The 17,110-nt window shown below is 42.2% G+C and overlaps 1 protein-coding gene across 1 annotated transcript in view; it reads right to left on the minus strand.

The window, feature by feature from the left end:
• Positions 1-16,888, minus strand: part of SPON1 (spondin 1) — an 85,065-nt gene extending 68,177 nt beyond the window's left edge. Inside the window, exons 1-4 of the mRNA XM_033928707.1 lie at positions 16,493-16,888; positions 6,948-7,054; positions 5,400-5,533; positions 2,856-2,929 (exon numbers count right to left, since the gene is read on the minus strand). Of these exons, the coding sequence (XP_033784598.1) occupies positions 2,856-2,929; positions 5,400-5,533; positions 6,948-7,054; positions 16,493-16,706 (529 nt within the window). The 5' untranslated portion in view covers positions 16,707-16,888. The remainder of the gene's footprint in view (positions 1-2,855; positions 2,930-5,399; positions 5,534-6,947; positions 7,055-16,492) is intronic.
• Between the last annotated feature and the right edge of the window lie 222 nt (positions 16,889-17,110).

Genomic DNA, 17,110 nt, shown 5'->3' on the forward strand with positions numbered 1-17,110 from the left:
TGTGGGAGGAGGATGGGATATTGTAGAGGTGGAGTTTTAGAGTTTAGCTAGACAGTATTGAATTAATTGGACAAGTCTGATGATAGCAAAGTCATTTAATTTTATTTATATTCTACCATCCACATTTCTGAATAAGGAACAATATAACGTACACATGAAAATACACAAAAGATACCACACTACATAGAGCTGGATTCAGTAAATGGCAGAGTAGATCCTGGCAAGAACCAGGCCGAGTGCTTTTTCTAGCGCTGAATCCCATGATCCACTCTGGGGGCGTAGACTTAGACCACGTGTAATCCAGCCCGGAATTCAATTCCACCACACCTAAAGGGTCACCCCACCCCCATTTGTGGCTGCACATGAGACAATTTCTACAAGCACAAATCCAAGTAATTGCCAACTAACCCCAACAACTGACATTAGTTGGCATCAAATTGCAATCACCTTTTTAGAATCTGGGGGTTAGAACATAAAAATCACTAAATGTTTCAACCAAATTGCATGTAAAAAACATAGCTTTCAATTATTTTCTAAAACCTCCAATAACTTTAAGCAGTTCTGTTCAGCTGTAGATGTAAAGGTTGAGTCATAAGAACATAAGAATGGCCATACTGGGACAGGCCAAAGGCCCATCAAGCCCAGCATCCTGTTTCCAACAGTGGCCAAGCCAGGCCCCAAGTACGTAGCTAGATCCCAAGTAGCAAAAAAGATTCTATGCTGCTTATCCTAGGAACAAGAAATGGATTTCCCCAAGCCATGGACTTCTCTTTTAGGAAATTACCCATACCTTTTTTAAACCCCACTAAGCTAACTGATTTCACCACATTCTCTGACAACGAATTCCAGAGTCCTACTGAATATTCCGATAGCTCATCCAACTACATCCAACTCTCACTCTCCAGCTGAAATGTGAATAACGGTATCTTTTTTAAACCTATAGTCCAACTACTTTGAGAAGTAAAATAGACACACAAACAGGAGAGTGGGGCATACTGGTTAGAGCACACCAAAGAGGGAGCCCAAGGAGCCCTCAGCGACGAGACAATCAAGGCACAACAAAGGATGAGATGTCAATAATTCAGCCATGGGTGTAAAGTTCAAAGTAGTGGTTAAAGCTACAGCCCCAGCACCCTGAGGTTGGGGGTTCAAAGCCGACACTGTTCCTTGTGACCGAATCCTCCATTATTCTAGCTTCATTCGATAGACCGTGAGCCTGCCAGGACAGATAGGGAAAGTGCCCCTAAGTCGCCTTGAACCTGTTTAGGCATAGTGCGACTCAGAAACACTAGATTAGATTAGTACCTAATTGGTAACCTATTCTGATATCCTTTGGGACATATTCAGCTCTATGAAACTGGCCAGGAACAACTTCTGGGAGGTGAAATAGCTCTTAGCTATTCTAAGTTCTCACAACCAAAAAATCAAAAGAGAAAACAATGCATACAAACAGCCTGAAGAAAAGGGATATTAATGAATTGAATACATCTGTTTATTTGCATTAAGTGTTACTATCTGGTATCAGATGAGAGCTGAATATTTGCACTTAACAGCTTGCTGGCTAACTGCTTGCCCTGGATCGATAGCATGGGATATTGCTACTCTTTGGGTTTGGGCCAGATATTAGTGACCTGGATTGGGCTATTCTTAGGTTCTTATTTTCAACTCTGACCATCCAAGTTTAGCAGCTCTGTCTTTCACCACTATAATGTAACTAGCTGGCACTTCAAATCAGCTTAAGTGGCTCTGTTTGAGGCACAAGATATTCAATGCTGGTTGCCGGTTCCTGAAAATGGCCTGGAATTGATTCTCTGAGGTCACCATTTCCCAAGGGAGTTAATCAGCCTCCTTCCCACAGTCTCAATAGTAGCCCCAATATATTACTTGTATTATGACAGCATTTAACACCATGTGTAAACTATATTTCCTCAAAATTAATTATCTGTTGAAATATGCTTATACATTTAGCAGCAACACACAAAGTGGAAATTGAAGCCACACTTATCTTTTAATGACAGTCAGAACCCATTTCACCATCTTTACCAGCTTCATCAAGGGTCACATATGTGGCCTCTAAACAATCCAGTGCTTGCTTTAGCTCCTGGATTTGCAGAAAATATATGGATCAGCCCAATGCTACCTGCATAGTGAAGGGATGGAGGGGGGATGGAGCACACACAGTGCAGTGCCGTGAAATGATATGGATTGCAGTGATAGGAATCACGTTGGGGTCATTTTTAGAAAGCTTGTGATGCTTGAAGATTTGTAGGCGCTTTTTAAAAGGGAGCTCTCGGAGTACTATCATCTCTAACACTTTCTGCCTGACTCAGGTTTTGGTGCAGGGTCAGTGCCAAGACACTATTCTGAACTATGTATGGAGAGAAAAAGGGTCCTCAAGAACCAAGAAAACATGGCAGAAGGCTGAAGAAAGAGTTCCTTAGCCTTACTGGGTCAGACTGATCAGTTTTCGGGGTGGGGGGGGGGGGTCTTTTTCTTCTATTTTTGAGACCTTCTTCCTCTACCAGTCCTGCTCTGCTGTTGGAATACCCTGCTCTTTTTTCTATTTGTGACACTATACTGTGCCAATTTTTTGTTTCTAAAAGTGCTCTTTCTTTCTGGCATATGCAGCCAATGATACGATTCTGTGCTCCAGTATAGCTAAGGCTGCCATCTATGATTGTTGAGTCCCTGAGGCTGTTTTGAGTAATTTTTCAGTGTATTAGGTGGTTGCTGCAAAATGAAACCATCTGGAGATACCACCCCGAGACAAACCAACTCTTTATAGATTGCTGGACATGTTAACCTGAATCACTATTGCGGACACATTTCAAACATGCTTTTTTGTCAGTTCTTACCTTCTTCACATAATTTCTTGGTTAGAGAACCCTCATCTTGAAAATATATAATTCGTTTCTGTACAATGCTTGCTCTGTTGAAAAGTAAAAAGCAATTAAGTAACTTAGATTATCTTACTAGCTGTTTATCCCTAACTTAACCATCTCCAGTCTATTGTTACTTTCACTTTGAAACCTCTGAAATTTATTATTATTATTATTTTATTTTGCAGTTAAATTTGTTTTGTACACTCAAAAATACAATCAACACTTAGACATCACAACGGGGCAGCCACGTCCTACCTCAACAATATAGCATGCCACCCCAGTTTCAAGCAGTGTATCCAATCAGACCACCAGGGTGGCAAATTTGGGAGGGAGAGGTAGCACTGACATGTCCAGGAAAGGCTCAGAACAGCTACATAGGGGAAGGGAAAGAGAGAGATGTTTCATGGAGGAAGGGGAAGGAGGAAAGGAGGGAAGATAGTGAAAGGAAGAAAGCTGAATGTTTGTCTCAGGTGTCAGACATCATTTGGCCGGCCCTTGTTAGTTTCAGTGCTGAGCCTCTAGCATCCTTTTTTAAAATTTCATTCAGATTACAGCCATATTGATGTTTCTGCATGATTCAATGAGGTGTTTGAACATGTGCATGATTCAAGCAGCACATTGAAGCATGCAGGAAGCATTCAATCCCCCCTCCTCTCTCCAGCTGTAAGAAGAAATATGATGTATAAGCACTGAATGCCCCTTCCCTTGGGTTTCACCACCCTCCTGTCCTACCCTGACTTGCTACAATTGCTAGCTTTCTCCTCCCTTAGGCTACACTGAATAAATCTGAAGGCCCACATAAGCCAGAATGATCTTTTGAAAAGAGGTCTTAATTTACATCATCAGGGGACTTTGTGATTCGTTGATTGCTTTGGGAAGTGCTTGGTTTGGTGGGGAGAGGCTTGGATAAAATGTTTATTTTCAATGGGTCTTTTTGGATGGATTATTTTTATTCTCTCATCTTAAACTTAACTCTGCAGTCTGCATGGATCAGTTTTTCCTAAAAGGTCTAACTCCAATCCTTCATGAGTTTTGAATCTATATTTCCCATATAGGTTGGAGTGTTTGGGAGGGGGGTGTTGGTGTAAGATGTTCCCATCAACCTCCAGTTAGATCCTTCCCATCATAGGACAAAATGTAAGTACTCAGTGGTGAAGGGGAGAAATTTTTATCACACAGACAACATCTCTTCATTATCAACAGCTTAATGTTATGCCAATCAGGTTTTCTATTCCACCTTCACCTATTCAGTTCAAGGTCGGATTACATTACAAGAGGTTGTGTCAGTTACCGGTACTCGGGAAGTTACAATGGACAATTTGACAGAGACAGTCAATAGGGCTGCTAGTCCAGGTAGGTCAGTACAGATACTAATACAGTTAGGTCATAGTTACAAATTTACATAGTTACAAGTTCATGTAGGTCATCGTTGGCTCATCGTTATGTCCCACCTCTGACAATTAACTGCCTTAGTTTCTATATAGCTCCCCCTACTTCAATGTTCACTCCTCTAGCTTCTCCTTACCCCTTCCCCCCCCCTCTACTTTCCCTTCTCTTTGATCTGTCGCCTCGAGCCTGTATAGGTATGTGCGACTCACAAATGGAAGATTAGATTAGATTAGAAGTTGTTAAGGGTGCTTTATTTCAGTTGAGATTATTGTCGAGGGTAAAATCTATGATGGTCATATCAGATTTTCAGACTGTGGTTCAGTATGTGGTGATGTCCAAGCTCGATTTTTGTAACTCTTTGATGGTGGGTATTGCAAAATTTAAAATTAAAGCACTACAGATAGTGAAGAATGCTGCAGCGCAAATGATTACAGGTGTAGCTTGGAATGATCATATTACACCAACACAGAAAAGTCTACATTGGTTACCAATTCATTTAAGGACTGAGTACAAAATCTTGACAATTGTATATCAGGTGATTTATGGAGTTGACACCTTGGTACCTAGATGTTAAAACAGTATATACTTCCCAGAAACTTGAGGTCATAATCCACTATGAGGTTATCAATTGATACACATTATAAAGAAACGCAAACATCAGCAATTTCTGTTGTGGATCCACATTTATGGAACGCGTTGCCAGGGTCTTTGGAGATTGTGCAGAGAGAAAGTGTCTTTTAGAAAGCAGCTGAAAACGTATTTAATTGTTAAAAGCTTTTTATTAGTTTTGATGATGAATGCATTTTATAGTTTGTATTGTGTAAACTTTTTATTAGAGTTATGGCTAGTTTTTATTGGGATTTTGGAAGAACAGGACAAGATGATGTTTAGTCTTATAATATGTCTGAGTATATTTTGATTATGTATGTTTTTATTGTAACCCACTTAGGCATTAAGCGGGAAAGAAATTTCAGGGTTGGCTCCCTGGCTTGGTACGGAAATGTTTAAAAGTTTTCTGAGCCTGAGATAGTGGTCACAAGATTGTAGTGTTAAGTGGTAGTTGGTTCCAGCATTTTGGATGGATAATGGTCTACATCTCCATTTGTTCTTGTTCACAATCATACTTACTTTAAAATTACGCAACCAGTTCCAGTAGGAGGTGCTGTCCAGAGAACCTGAATGCGTGTCCTGCGCCTGGGAGTACTTTCAGTGACAGCCACAGGACAGTTACTCATGAACTGTGTATCTTCTTCATCTATAATCTAGAAAAGAGGTGTTACATATTAATGGTACCATTCAAATTATCTAATCTAAACCTTAGGTTTGTATACTGCATCATCTCTACATTCGTAAAGCTCGACACGGTTAACAAGAGTTAGGGTAGAAAGGAACTCCAGTGGAGGGAAGAGGCAAAATGAAGAGAAAATTTAGAGGACTAGAATAACCAGAGAGGGAGGAGGAGTTACATTTTTGAGAATAACCAGGTTTTCAGCATAACAGCTGCTATACTAGGACAGACCGCCCAGTTCACAAGATAAGAATGTTATAATGCCTTTGTATCACTCCATGGTGCGGCCACGTTTTGAATACTGTAAAGATGTAGCGGAATTAGAAAAGGTTCAGAGAAGGACAACAAAAATGATAAAAGGGATGAAAGGAAAGGCTAAAGTGGCTAGGGCTCTTAAGCCTCGAGAATAGGTGGCTCAGGGGAGATACAGTATGTTAGAAGTCTATAAAATACTGAGTGGAATGGAAGAGATAAACGTGACTTGCTAGTTTACTTTTTTCCAAAATACTAAGACTAGGGGACGTGCAATGAAGCTACTAAGTAGTAGATTTTAAACAAAATGGAGAAAATATGTCTTCACTCAACATGTAATTAAATGGTGGAATTCATTACCAGACAATGTAGTGAAAGCAGTTAGCTTAGCAGGATTTTAAAAAGGTTGGGCTATTTTCTTAAAACAAAAGTCCATAAGCCATTATTAAGATGGACTTGGGAAAATCCACTGCTTATTCCTAGGATAAGTACAGCAGTCTCTCACTGGATAGCTCTACAGAATATTTGGTAATCCAGTCAAATGGATATTGTGCTCACTATTACAATCTATGTGAACCCTCCTGTTTGCATAGGGGCACATTCCAGGTTGGAATGTTCATGTTTCCCCAGTATTTTGCAAAAGGCTCTGCTGAACATAGAAGCTTTTATGTAAATTTGCACCTGCCAGCAGACAGAGCCTGAGCAGCTATTTGCCAAATTGTATGAAAAAAAGAAAAGCAGCATCGTTCAGCACATGTGACTTCACAGGTTCCTTGTGGCTGTTGGCATATAAAACTATAATCTGCTAATTTCTTAAAACTGTACAAATTAATCATTGAAAATAGCTATCAAAGCTGCAAAAGAGGGGGAAGTGTTGGATTAAGTATAATGATCCTCTTAATCCCTTCATTTACAGCTCCCAGCTGATGCAAAAGCCTCTGGGTACATGTGTTTTATACGCATGGACTTCCACTGCAAAATGGGAACACATATATATATCTTTAGCCCACCTAAAATCCCCTTAAAATCTCTGTGCCCTAGTTATCTACCTGAATAAATTGTGGCTTTTGTACACGTAGCCAATCTGCATATACAAAGGAGCCAGTTGTGATATTTAGAAAAAGACATTTTCTTACTTGGAAAGTCCCCGCATGATCATCCTCCGAATCTCCCTCCCTGCCTTCCTTTACAGCAATCAACGTGAAGCCCCGGAAGTAGGAAGGCAAAGCAGCAGAAAGTGTCACTAGAAATGAATAAAATCTTTGGTCATTCATCTATTCACTGCTACTTTTAATAATAAACAACCGCTTCCATAAATTTTAACACATTCATTACTGGATGAATATTTGAACTGCACAGTTAATTGCAGGGTTTAAAAAATGCAGGTACATTCAGTACTTTGGAAGTATGGCCAGGCTGCCACTAGAGGTCGGAGCAGCTACATCGGGTAGGAATGAGTAGGAATCACTCCTGCCTGTATTCTCCCTAGACCACCAGGGGACTGCAAAGGTAGGTGGCGTGATCAGCCCAGGCCGAGCTATTACTTTAGGAGGGAGGAATGAGGAAACCAGGATTAGGGCAGAGGAAGGAGGAGATTGTAGAGGTTCAGGCACCTGCCATTATGTGTGTTCTGGCTTATATTCAATCAGGGTCAACCTAACCAATCTGTATGGACCAGTTTGGGCCCCCCTCCCCCTAGCAGTCCAGTATGTCCTCCTATCTCCAAATCCCCACCACCACCACATTAAAATCTTAAAACAGAGTTCTTTCATAGAGGACTCAGAGCAGCGGCAGCAATTTACATAGACCATCTGCTTCTGACCTGGAGTCTACTCTGTGTTGCATCCCACCCTTGAGAAAGCAAGAAGTTACATTAGGAGGCAAGGCTCAGCAGAAAGCAGACTCTGGGGTCAGCGACAGACAGCCAATGTGAATCGTAACTACTGCCCTTGGCCCTTTATGCAGAAACAGTGCTTTAAGGCAGGGTGGAGGGGGGTTCAGAGACAAATATTGGGGAGGGGCTCCTTGTTATCCTTACTGAATATTAGTTGGGAGCCACATAAGCTCTGGCAGCCTGTGCCCTGGTGCCCAGACATAGCCTGGCATTGACTATCTAAGGCCAATTCTGCCTGCAGAAGTCAGCATTTAGAAGATGCTGACCTCCATTAGTGGAATGCTGTCTGCTAAGTCAATTGCATGCAAAAGTCTGAATGTAAATGACCACTTCTAAAACATCGACCACCTAAGAGTCTGCACGTCGTTGCATGAACAGTAAGTATGCATGTAGCTTATAGAATACCAAAGCACAAGGAGAGACAGCACGGTGAGGGAGTAGCAGGTGCAAAGGAGGAGAAACACATACAGGCAAGTGAAGCAAAGGGACAGAAGGCATTGAAGACAAGGAACAGGTAGGTCCAGGGGGGTCGCACCCACACAAAAACAAAGAGAAGCGGCAGGCACTGAGGGCGCAGAGGGCACTGAGGGCCACATAGATAGAAGATGGAACTTCTATCTATGTGGGTGTAGTCTACAGACCTCCGACTCAATTGCAGCAAATTGATAAGGATCTGACTGTGGATATCCAAAAGTTTGGAAGGAAAGAGGAGGTTCTGGAATGTTCCGTCTGCAGAATCGGAAAGAAGTAGGGATGCCTTTCAAGAGGCTCTGCTCAGACAAATGGTGACAGAACCCACAAGGGAAAAAGCGATATTGGTTCTGGTCCTCACAAATGGAGAGAGTATCTCTAATGTTCGAGTGGGTGCTCACCTGGGAAGTAGCGATCATCAAACGGTCTGGTTTGATATAATGGCTAAAGTGGAGAGCGGCCGCATGATACTTAAAGTCCTAGATTTCGAACGTACGGACTTTAATGCAATGGGACAGTACCTGAAGAAAGAGCTGTTAGGATGGGAGGACATAAGAAAAGTGGAAAGACAGTGGTCTAAGCTGAAAGGAGCGATAAAAATGGCTACGGACCTTTATGTGAAGAAAATCAATAAAAACAAGAGAAAAAGGAAGCCGATATGGTTCTCCAACCTAGTGGCTGAGAAAATAAAGGCATTCGTGAAATATAAAAAAACCCAAGAAGAGGAGAGCAGAAAGGACTACAGGGTGAAACTGAAAGAAGCCAAGAGAGAGATACGTCTGGCGAAAGCACAGGCGGAAGAACAAATGGCTAAAAATGTAAAAAAGGGAGACAAAATTTTTTTCTGATATATTACTGAAAGGAGGAAGATGAAAAATGGAATTGCTAGGCTAAAAGATGCTGGGAACCAATATGTGGAGAGTGATGAGGAGAAAGCAAATGTGCTAAACAAATACTTCTGTTCTGTGTTCACAGAAGAAAATCGTGGAGAAGGACCGAGATTGTCTAGCAAAGTTACACGAGAAAATGGAGTAGATTCTGCGCCATTCATGGAGGAGGGTGTTTATGAGCAACTTGAAAAACTGAAGGTGGACAAAGCAATGGGACCAGACGAGATCCATCCCAGGATACTAAGGGAGCTCAGAGAGGTTTTGGCGAGTCCTATTAAAGACTTGTTCAACAAATCTCTGGAGACGGGAGTGATTCCTGGGGATTGGAGGAGAGCGGATGTGGTCCCTATTCATAAAAGTGGTCAGAGGGATGAAGCAGGAAACTACAGGCTGGTGAGCCTCACTTCAGTTGTTAGAAAAATAATGGAAGTGTTGCTGAAAGAAAGGATAGTGTATTTTCTTGAATCTAATGGGTTACAGGATCCGAGGCAACATGGCTTTACAAAAGGTAAATCGTGCCAAACGAACATGATTGAATTTTTTGATTGGGTGACCAGAGAGCTGGATCGAGGACATATGCTAGATGTAATTTACTTGGATTTCAGCAAAGCCTTTGATACAGTTCCTCATAGGAAGCTGTTGAACAAACTTGAAGGGCTGAAGTTAGGACCCAAAGTGGTGAACTGGGTCAGAAACTGGCTGTCGGACAGACGCCAGAGGGTGGTGGTTAATGGAAGTCGCTCGAAGGAAGGAAAGGTGAGTAGTGGAGTCCCTCAGGGATCGGTGCTAGGGCCAATCCTATTCAATATGTTTGTGAGTGACATTGCTGAAGGGTTAGAAGGAAAAGTGTGCCTTTTTGCAGATGATACTAAGATTTGTAACAGAGTAGACACCGAAGAGGGAGTGGAAAATATGAAAAAGGATCTGCAAAAGATAGAGGAATGGTCTAATGCCTGGCAACTAAAATTCAATGCAAAGAAATGCAGAGTAATGCATTTGGGGATTAATAATAGGAAGGAACCGTATATGCTGGGAGGAGAGAAGCTGATATGCACGGACGGGGAGAGGGACCTTGGGGTGATAGTGTCCAAAGATCTAAAGGCGAAAAAACAGTGTGACAAGGCAGTGGCTGCTGCCAGAAGAATGCTGGGCTGTATAAAGAGAGGCGTAGTCAGTAGAAGGAAGAAGGTGTTGATGCCCCTGTACAGGTCATTGGTAAGGCCTCACTTGGAGTATTGTGTTCAGTTTTGGAGACCATATCTGGCGAAGGACATAAGAAGACTTGAAGCGGTCCAGAGGAGGGCAACAAAAATGATAGGAGGCTTGCGCCAGAAGACGTATAAGGAGAGACTGGAAGCCCTGAATATGTATACCCTAGAGGAAAGGAGAGACAGGGGAGATATGATTCAGACGTTCAAATACTTGAAGAGTATTAACGTAGAACAAAATCTTTTCCAGAGAAAGGAAAATGGTAAAACCAGAGGAAATAATTTGAGGTTGAGGGATAGAAGACTCAAGAGCAATGTAAGGAAATTCTTCTTTACAGAGAGGGTGGTGGATGCCTGGAATGCGCTCCCGAGAGAGGTGGTGGAGAGGAAAACGGTGACTGAGTTCAAAGAAGCGTGGGATGAACACAGAGGATCTAGAATCAGAAAATAATATTAAAAATTGAACTAAGGCCAATACTGGGCAGACTTGCACGGTCTGTGTCTGTATATGGCCATTTGGTGGAGGATGGGCTGGGGAGGGCTTCAATGGCCGGGAGGGTGTAGATGGGCTAGAGTGAGATTTGACGGAGATTTTGGCAGTGGGAACCCAAGCACAGTACCGGGTAGAGCTTTGGATTCTGCCCAGAAATAGCTAAGAAGAAAAATTTAAATTTAAAAAGTTTAAATTGACTCAGGTTGGGCAGACTGGATGGACCATTCAGGTCTTTATCTGCCCTCATCTACCATGTTACTATGTTACTCAAATTGTGTGTCCAAATGTGTAATCACAGCTTTGGGCACCGTTTATAGAATTGGGGGTATGTGTAAGAGAGGACAGGATGATGCAAGGTAGAGTCTGGTGATATCAATTAAGGTACAAAAAGGTCATTTGTTAACTATTTATTAGTCATCTACTAAAGCCACCTTTCCTTTAGCCTAGGAAGAAAGTTTTGAAGACAGAACCAGCAAAATAGAGATGGAGGCAATCCCCTTGCCTAATTTACCTGGATCCTGTTCTCTAATTTTAAGACTGATCTCATCTATTTGGACTGTGGCAAATTTCCCCCAATTTGACAGCCTCCTTCACTAAGTTCTGAATTAGACCTTCTCTTATGCTGGATACTTTGAATGGAATGTTCGTTTTCATAGGGTATTCTTTGAGCACACTAGTCATTTTTACTATGATTTATTATTGCTTGTTCATTTCATGAATTATTGTTATTGGTTTATTATTGTAAACCAAACCTTATTGTATAGAGCAGTCTTTCAAATCAAGCAGGAGTGACACTGAGGTTAGGGCAGGGGTGAGCCACAGTGGGTTCTTAAATTTGACAGAGGGGCCGGACCAAGATAATCTTTCTACCCCTCCAACCCTCCCATCCAAACCCCGCCAACCGCGAGCCCTATAGACCCTCCCTCCAGAGCAGCGTAGGGCCGGCAGCACTCTAAACAGGTTGCTTTGCAGCCATCTCTGGTCGGGGCCTTCTGTGTGCCTCATTACTTAATCATTTCAAGACAATGCTAAAGACATTTCTATTTCTCAATGCCTTTGAGATCATAGGGTGACATAGAATGATTTTACCCTCAGTATCCCCTCCTATCGTATTCCCCCTAAACATTACCTTTTACCTTGAAGTTCATGCCTTCTTGGAGGAGAGTGTGGCACAGTGGTTAGAGGTACAGCCTCAGCACCCTGAGGTTGTGGGTTCAAATCCCACGCTGCTCCTTGTGACCCTAGGCAAGTCACTTAATCCTCCATTGCCTGAGTCCACCAGGACAGATAGGGAAAATGTTTGAGAACCTGTGTGTAAACTGCTTTGAGTGTGGTTGTAAAGCTACAAAAAGGCAGTATAGAAGACCCCCAATCCTCTTGCCTTTTGTTCTTGTTAGTCAAGGTTTTAAATGTTTTTGTGTAATCGTCATCCCTAGTGATGCCTTGTCACCTTAAATCTGTATTTTAGCTAACCTTAGGTTTGTATACCGCGCCATCTCCGCAAGCGCAAAGCTCGGCACGGTTTATACATCTGAATAATAATAATACATCTGAAAAAATTTTTGTCTCCCTTTTTTACATTTTTAGCCATTTGTTCTTCCGCCAGATGCATCTCTCTCTCGGCTTCTTTCAGTTTCATCCAGTAGTCCTTCCTATATACTCCTCTTCATGGTTTTTTTTTTATATTTCACTAATTTACACCATTTTTAGTATTTAACTAATTTACACCAGTCTCTAGTGCACTTTACTGCATCGTTGCAACAATAATGAAGTCAACTTCAAAAGCACATTCCTCACTTTATAACTGTCACCCAAACCATAGGAAGAGAGATTCTTTCTGCAAAGCCATCTGCTTAATTTGATTATGATTACAATTATAATTTGAGAGAAATGCAATTTTCACAATTAACATTTAAATACATAATTAAAGAAGGAATTTGTTATTTCATACCCTGAATATGTTTGTGAAAGACTTAAAGAATAATAAAATCATTCTCTGATTAAATTTGTCTCTATAAAAGAATTTATAACTCATAAAACAAGGCTCCTGAAAATATATTGCATTCATAGTTAAGGGTCTTTTACTAAGCTGTAGTAATTAATGGCCTTAGCGTGTGGGTCTTTCCCATGCGCTAAGGCCTTTTTTTATTTTTATTTTTTAACTGCAGTCACAAAAATAACATAACATAAATCTTTATTTATATATCACAAAAGCCTTTTGGTTCGAGGCAGTTTACAGAAAAGATGGCTGAGGAGAATCAGTGAGCTACAACAAAATAAATGAACTGAAAAACTGGAAAGTTTGTAGAGAGGGAATGGAGCAGGACTTTACAAGAGGAAGGTTAAGGAAGGCCATAGTCTAAGTGCCGCAACATGGAAAGCCTTGTGTTTTTTTACATTAATGGCCGTGCAATAAAGTCGCCATTAGCACAAGACCATTTTTTTTAAATTACCGCCCGAGTGCTTATTGGTTTATAGGTAGTAAGGGTTCACATAGTGTCCATGTGCTAACCAGTTAGTATGCGGTAATGAAGATGCACCAACAGGTTAGTGAAAAAATGCTCCGTCTCCTCCCTGACACGTCCCCTAATAAAAATAGAAAAATTGTACAATACGTGGTTAGAGCATACACATTCAGGAGGCCCAAGGGCAGCCCGTGTACTCCATTTTTAGCTGTGTTAGATGTTTGTTAGCACCTAGAGCAGCTTAATAAAAGGACCCCCTAAAACAGCAGTTACCCCTGGATTCTATATAAGTTGCCCAAATAAGGGCACTGACCCCAGATGCACATGCAACAAGACGTTAGCAATTAATTCATGACTTTAATTGGTATACTTTCTCCTGGATCCACTGTGTACATAAATTTTCTCACGTTCATCTCAAAAGGGGGCATGGCTGTGAGAAGGGGATGGGTGGGACAAGGATGTTCCCAAAAATTGGGTGAGGTGTTATGGAATACTGGCATTATGTACACAACTTGATTTACACCACCATACACACCTGAAAATAGCTATACCACCAACAAGACAGTAAAACTAAGCTCAAACCACAGCACTGCCCTCTCTCAACCCATCTACCACCAAAATAAATAAACTTACACAAATTGACTTTGAAGTAGGCTGGAAGGGTCCATCTATTGTACACAGTTATCACCAGTCATACCATAATAGTATTACTACAGAGATACAGAACAAGGCTGTGTAACCCAAGCCTAGCCACCACGGTCATTCATAAATACACTGCCTTCACAATACCAATGCCACAATCTCTGCTCCCCTATTTCATGCCACTTACTCTCCTTGCCAGCATGCATTCCTCCATCCCAGTCATCACAGGCCAGGTTTTGGCCTGTGAAGGGCAGACCGTAAGTCACCTTCCTCTCAGCACATCCTTAGCACACAGACCCCGCTACCTTAGGCCTATTCCCATCACTCCCCCCACCCCCATAATCCACACCCAATAACCTCAAAATTGCACTGGCAAATACAACGTCCTTAAACAACAAAGACATTATATTAAATGATGATCTCACAGACAATAACTGGAACATCTTTCTAATTACCGAAACCTGGCTTAAAGACAATGATGGAGCTACCTTAGATATTTTTTATCCACCAGGGAACCAAACAATAGCTTGCTCACGCACCACCACTAGAGGTGGAGGTGTAGCTGCCATCATTAAGTCCAGCCTGAACCCAAGACTGATGGAAACTAGATGTGCTGAAGTGCCTCACCTTCTCAGTCAACAAATTACAGCTAAACACCTCCAGAATGGAACTCCTTTGGATCCGCAAAGAACACTGCAATTACATCTGTCCCTCTCTACGCTGGAACTCAACTACCATAACTGCAAAAGACCAAGCACACAACCTAGGAATACTCCTTGACTCCAACCATATCTCTCAGGTGGTATCTTTCTCATTCTACTACCTGCGTCAACTTCAAAAAAATAAAGATCTACTTTTCTGAGTCTGATTTCACCCAGCTACTCTATGCCTTGGTCCTCTCCTGCATGGACTACTGCAACGCGTTATTCAGCAATCTTACGGTGAAGAACATATGATGTCTACAGCATGTATAAAACGTGGCAATCAGACTTCTAAAAAACCTCCGTCCCCATGACCCTGTCTCCCAGGCTCTATCATCGGCTCACTGGCTGCCCTTGGCCATACGTTATGCCTTCAAGGACCTGATCTAGCTTTCAAATCCTTGCAAAACATGGCGCCAGCTATGTGACGACTAAGCTTCCTTTGTACGTAACTAACAAATCCCTTCACTCCCAGGACACCCCCAAAACACCCCCTGGCCATGCCATTCCACTGCAAACTGCCAAACAACGTTGCTACTCCCACTTCATACCGAGCCACTGGAATCGAATGCCCCCACAGATTAGATCCCTTGAAGGACTCCTCAACTTTAGGAAAGCAATAAAAACAGACCTCTTCAACTAACTCCCCTGTCCACGACCGATAGAAGACAAAGAAAACCTGCCAGTGGCCCTGTGACAATGCTATCTACCTAGCTGTGAGTCCTGTGCTGCCCAGGATAGCAGAATTCTCTCCACTGCACAAAGGCAACACACATGAGTACAGGTCTCGGGAGATGCGTTGGTGCAGCTCCCAGCCCAAAGGAGCAGAAGGAAACTGTCAGATCCATTAAAGAAGATTCACAGTCTGAAAAAAAATGTTTAAAAATAAAAACTAGTTTCAAAACAAGGAACAAAAATGGCATCTTGAGTCAATTTAACTAAATATCCAGAAGAAAACAGTTTTACTTCACCTAATTTTCCGAGAATTGTGTATTGTGTATAGCCAGTCAGCAAATCTCAGGATGGAACATAATCAAGTTTAAGAAAGTAAAGAATAATTTGTATGAGAACATTTTTGTGCATTTCTGATTTCAACAGATCTTGGAGGCATCTGGATCAGCTCTGCTGGAATCAGAAGCATACTTGGATGAGGCATTTGTTTCTTCCAATATTTTAATTCACAGCTCAGGTTATAATAGAAAAAGAAGCACAGTGGTGAAAACAGGAAACACTTGAAGCTAAGGACTGCATGAAACTCCATTTGGCATGATTGCCTGGTTCACTGTGGCTTTTCTCCCATCTGCGTCTCTGCCTGAAAGAATCAGGCGCATGTCCAAATATGTGGGGAAACTTCCAAGATCAAAAGGAAAAGAGTAACAGACTTGAAAAGATTGCTCATTTCTCCCTAAATTGTGGTATGGTAGCAACAGAACCTTTGCAAATGTGCATGCAGGGAGGGACTTCTCCCTCCTAAATTTAACCTGACCTGAATAGCTGTGCAATCCCTGCAGATCTTTCTACAGACTTCCACTAGCTGTGTACTGGGAAAAGATTTCATTTAATCAGAAACTGGAGAAGAACTTTCACAAACACTAGCCCATGTTTCTGTTTTCACAGATCCTGAATGGGCTAGAGTGCCTTTTGGATATTTTCTGTGAAGAGAAAATGAGAAGGCATAAAACGAGAGGACATGCAGTCTTGAGTCTTGCCAGTGTTTTTGCCTTTCAAACTGGCCCCATCTGTTCATATGGCTTTGAAAGCAAAAGGGAAATCATTGTCTTTGCAAGAATCGTGAGCAGCGATGAGCTGAATTTCAGCATGCAACTAGTTTCGGTGGGAGCTTGGAGCGCTTTCCCATAAAGAACCCGAATGCCATTTCAGGAGTTCCGCATCCCTGTGTTGTTCCAAATGACTTACCCCTGTAACTGGCTCCAGGCTGATAGAAATCCGGCTCGCCCTCCACTCTGAGGCTGAATTCGTTGTAACCTTCTCGCCTGGCCACCGGGGCTCGCAATATCCTGCTGCAGTAGCCTTCAGATTTCACTCCTTTCTCGAGCATTTCATCGGAGAAAGCAGACACCACGAAAGGGAAAGTCACAGCAAGCCAGGCTTGAAGACAAAGTGCCATCATGGACGATTGGGGGAACTTGGCAGCGGCCAGAGTGGCAAAGAGTGGGAATGATCCCCAAGTGAAGTGCTGCTTTGTTTCCGAGGATGTCACCAGCAGCTTCCTACTGTTTACTTTGCTGGGCTGAATTCACAGAGCGCAGGGGGAGGCTGCTGTCTCCAAGTCACCCAGCAAAGATCTGAACTCGAGGGGCTGAGCTAACAGTCTACAAATTAATCATACACATTCCTACTCAAGTCTATAGTTACTACAAGGGGGGAGGGGGCTGGTATGCCAGAAAAAGCAAGCACGAAGCGACTTGTCTGCTCAGATCCTAAACTACTGGAAGCAAAGTTAACTAATCAGGATGAACATAGGAGACATCTCAGCAGATGTGTTACATAAAGCTGTTTTGTGCAAAAGAAAGT

Source organism: Geotrypetes seraphini, chromosome 19 (genome assembly GCF_902459505.1).
Source record: "Geotrypetes seraphini chromosome 19, aGeoSer1.1, whole genome shotgun sequence".
Taxonomy (NCBI): domain Eukaryota; kingdom Metazoa; phylum Chordata; class Amphibia; order Gymnophiona; family Dermophiidae; genus Geotrypetes; species Geotrypetes seraphini.